The sequence below is a fragment of the Rhagoletis zephyria genome, unplaced genomic scaffold, assembly GCF_001687245.7.
Source record: "Rhagoletis zephyria isolate East Lansing unplaced genomic scaffold, Rhagoletis_zephyria_1.1 Rzeph_scaffold_01328, whole genome shotgun sequence".
Lineage (NCBI taxonomy): Eukaryota > Metazoa > Arthropoda > Insecta > Diptera > Tephritidae > Rhagoletis > Rhagoletis zephyria.
The window spans coordinates 16,155-20,029 of NW_016158412.1; the positions used below are offsets into that span (position 1 = coordinate 16,155).

The following is a 3,875-nucleotide window of genomic DNA, read 5'->3' on the forward strand; positions in this document are numbered from 1 at the left end:
TTGTCACACAAAGCGGAGGGACCTACAGTTTTACGCCGACTCCGAACGGCGATTGTATTTTTATGAGAAGCTGTTTTTCATGGCAGAAATACACTCGGAGGTTTGCCATTGCCTGCCGACGGACGACCGCTGTTAAGAAAAAACTTTGTTCTATATTTTTTGCGATGTTGCTTTGACCAGGCTTTGAACCCGGGTGCTGCGGAGTGGAAACGCGCACTGCTTACCACTACACCACAGCGGCCACTTATGTAAAGTTACAAATATGTAAATTACTTGGGTCTGAGCAATTTCCAAAAATTTTTTTTGGGCCTCGGTACCACCGTCCACACGCTTTCTTTTTGCACCTCTACGAGGCGTTTTTCCTGCAGGAGTTACAGGAGACGATGTGCAAATCTCAATGCTCACTTCGTGGGATGACATCTCGATGATGACACTTTCATCACTCTCTTCCATACGAAGTTGGAGTTCCTAATGACTTCCACTGGCACACTTTCAGACACAGTTTCATGGCCCTGCACATAGTCGCTACCGACAAGGGCAATCACACGCCTCTCTAGCTCAGTGGGTGGCTCTTCATTAATGGGATTGTTTCCCGTCATTGCCTGCTTTCGTTTTCTATCACGCACCTTAATACTAGTACGGCTCTTCAAATCCCTCCATACCTTTTTGCAAAACAAAATTTTAAACGTGGTATTAAATTACTAAACAACTTCTATATACTGTGCGCCATTGGTCGACGTTCTTCACCGAACCACCAAGGCTATTCAGCATTGACGCTAGCTCACTCCACTTCTTGTCGCAGTCCGACTTGCCATGAAGCTTCTGGAACCTTGATCCTGCCAATCCCGGCGTTTCTGCCAAAAAGTCCACCATGCGACTTAGTTGTTCTGCTGTGGTCCGGCTTCTCTTTTGAACACTGGGTACTGACAAAGCCATTCTATAATATGCGAAAATGGTTATGTCTAATAATACAAAATAAATAAACGTTTTATTTTACTTAATTTTTTAAAAGTATATTAAAATATTCAGAAAACTATGTGTATACCACTTTGCAAGCAAGGAATTAATTTGTTTTTCGTCGTTTTTCTTTCTGCTTTTCGCATTTTTTGACGTTTCGTTAAGCTGAGATGCCACCATTCTTTTATTGGAATAAAAAGAAAATGTCAGCTGTTTAGTGTCGTTAAAAAAGAGTTACCGAATAACACAATCGTTACTTACAAAAATCGTTATATTAGACCTCGACAAATCGTATCGTTAAAAGTTAGTGAATTGCACTACAGGTGAGTCATTTCATTCAGACTCATGCCAACTGATTTGTTTTTCTGATAGGCCAAAGACCGAAGAGGCAAAAGGGAATTCCTATTCACAAAATCAACAAGACGATTCTTGACCATTAAATTTATAATTTTAACAGAAACGGAAATTAAGGAAATCGGGGAAACTTTGTATACAAGTAGGGTCCTTGCTTTTTTTAACAAAGGTACAATTTTGATAAATATCCAAGAATTTAAGACTGTATTAGATTGCCAGCATTTGTTCATGGCCACCAAAACCTTTTGGAAACCATTTGGACTAAGAGCTTTAAACATGTCATATTTAATGCCATCACATCCAGCCGCTGTTGCCTTAGATTTGCTGTTAAGAGCCAATAATAATTCATCCAAAGTGAAGGGTGTCTTAGATAGACTGACTGCAGGCATCGGAGCAAAAAGAAAAACATTTGAATTAACTTGTCCTTTTAAAAATCTTAGATAGTCCAAATTGCGTGACGAGTCCCATTCCCACAACGAAGAGTTTGGTTTTGTAGCTCCCCTAATTGCATTAATACCCTTCCAAAATTCCTTAGTATTGGGAACGTTGCTGAGTTCATCTAAATGCTTTTTATAATTTTCAGCCTTAGCCTTTTTAACCATATCTTTCCACAAAAAGAGAGCGTCCTTAAAAGCTTGAATATTGTTCAGGTTACAAAATCTATTTGGTTTCTGTCTAGCTGCTTGCATCCTCCGGAAGCATGCAGTAAGCTCATCCGTCCACCATTTTTTGGGAGTTCTATTTGACGAACATTTGTAGGTGACAGCCTTGATATTGTTCTGAAACGTTTTTTTCAATTTATGGGAAATCAGGAGTTAATTCAGCACTTCCAAGGTTGGACAGTAATTTCTTTCTGGCAACAAAAGTATGCATTCTTGTTTGTACATTTAGAATTTCAATTAAAATAAGCTTATGATGACTTTTTCCAAGGTACACATTAAGTGTATTCCAGGAAAAGATGGGGCTACACGCATTTACAAAGGAAAGATCTAAAACACTGCCGTTTTGATTGTGAGCTGCTCCTTGATTTTGATAAAAGGTAAAACTTTTGTTATTTAAACAATGAAAGGAGGATGCATTCAAAGCATCAACCAGAATTTTTCCCTTTGCACTAGTGAGCTCGTCTCCAAAAATTTCAGCACGAGCGTTGAAATCACCTCCAATAATCACATTGTTTTGTCGTTCACAGACAGTAAATAAATTGTCAATTTCATCTTTAAAGGTTTGTGTCGAAATTCTAGGTGCAAAATATACCGAAACAAAAATAAAATTTGGTTGCAAGTTAGTCGAAGTTATCACATAAATGTCTGCTGTTGAATGAAAATTTATTATTTTGAATTTAATATTGTTTCTGACAGCAATGGCGACTCCACCATATCCATCAGACCGAAACTTTGAAACCATGTTAAAATTTAGCAGCTTAAGCCTAAAATCATCTACGTTGATAGAAAAAACTTCATAAAAAAGACAAACATGTATTAAATTTGTATTTATGAACATTTCAATTAAATTCTTATTCGTTCTAAAACTTTGTATATTATGTTGCAGACTCTTCATTTGAAAGAGTATATGAACAAGGATCAGATGATTCCGAAACCAAACTATTGAAATTACTTTGGAAGATAGCAACCAGGTTGCTAACATCAGGACTATTGAATTGGTTGTTTAAATCGGAAATTGCTTTGAGAAGAGCTTGAGTAAGTTTTTCATATTCTGAAACAATGTGATTATTTGTATACGGGACGGTAGGAGTGATAACAACCGGTTCTACAATTGGAAAGTTTGATTTCGTGGGCAAAACTTTATATTTTCTTTGTACAACTGATGTGTATTTCGTTCTAGTAAGACTACGATTAACATCCGCTTGCTTATCCCTGATGTTCAAATTATTTACATTGAAAGAATTTGGAAATTCCTTATCATAATCTGCTAATAAATCGAAACGATTGCTACTATATTTCTTTTTGAAGTCTTTGAAAGAGATGTTCTCGATGGTACAAACTTTTTAATGTTTTGAAGCTCCACTCTAACAGGGCAGTTTGTATTAATGGATGAGTGGTCTTTAGCACCACACAAAATGCACATCAAAGCAACACAGGCCTGTACACATGGTGGCGACTTTCCACATGACAAGCAGCGTGCACTTGTAGCTTTACAAAAGTTAGCAATATGCCCTAACAAACCACACTTCCTACATTGTTTAATAGTCGGAACATAGTAATCAACCTTACAAATGCATCTATTAAGACACACTTCTTTTGGTACTGCATCTCCTTTGAAACCTATCTTGACAGTAGTGCTAGGTACTAGATTACTTTCTTTTAAACCTTTCAACTGATGTCACCTTAACCGGAGACTCAATCGCAGAAAGAATGTCACTATCTGAATATTTAACTAGTAGTGTCTAATAACACCAAATTTCATTACGAATGTTATTGGTATGTATGCCTTAAGATTTTTTCCAGCAAAATCATTTTTAACAAAAGCATTTGCGCCAGTCGCCGTGTAAAACGTCAGCTTAGCTTGGCCATTTCACATCATAGTTATGTCGTCAAGATCACTTA

The 3,875-nt window shown here is 37.1% G+C and overlaps 1 protein-coding gene across 2 annotated transcripts; it reads right to left on the minus strand.

The window, feature by feature from the left end:
* Positions 1 to 278: 278 nt before the first annotated feature.
* Positions 279 to 1,173, minus strand: LOC108363649 (uncharacterized). 2 transcript variants are annotated; one of them, XM_017617077.1, is made up of 3 exons: positions 998 to 1,173; positions 721 to 937; positions 279 to 662 (listed from the first exon to the last, which is right to left on the minus strand). In XM_017617077.1, exons 2-3 carry the CDS (start codon positions 934 to 936, stop codon positions 402 to 404), a joined length of 477 nt encoding a protein of 158 aa, XP_017472566.1. In that variant the 5' UTR covers position 937; positions 998 to 1,173; the 3' UTR covers positions 279 to 401. The 2 variants fall into 2 exon arrangements, with proteins under 2 accessions (XP_017472566.1, XP_017472565.1); XM_017617076.1 differs by having other exon boundaries at positions 721 to 1,173.
* Between the last annotated feature and the right edge of the window lie 2,702 nt (positions 1,174 to 3,875).

Excerpts from the sequence above, each read along its gene's own strand:
- LOC108363649 (XM_017617077.1), bottom strand. The coding sequence starts at position 936 with ATGGCTTTGTCAGTACCCAGTGTTCAAAAGAGAAGCCGGACCACAGCA. Across the intron at positions 663-720 it reads ACGTCGACCAATGGCGCACA|GTATGGAGGGATTTGAAGAG; the intron begins GTATATAGAAGT and ends TTTTGCAAAAAG.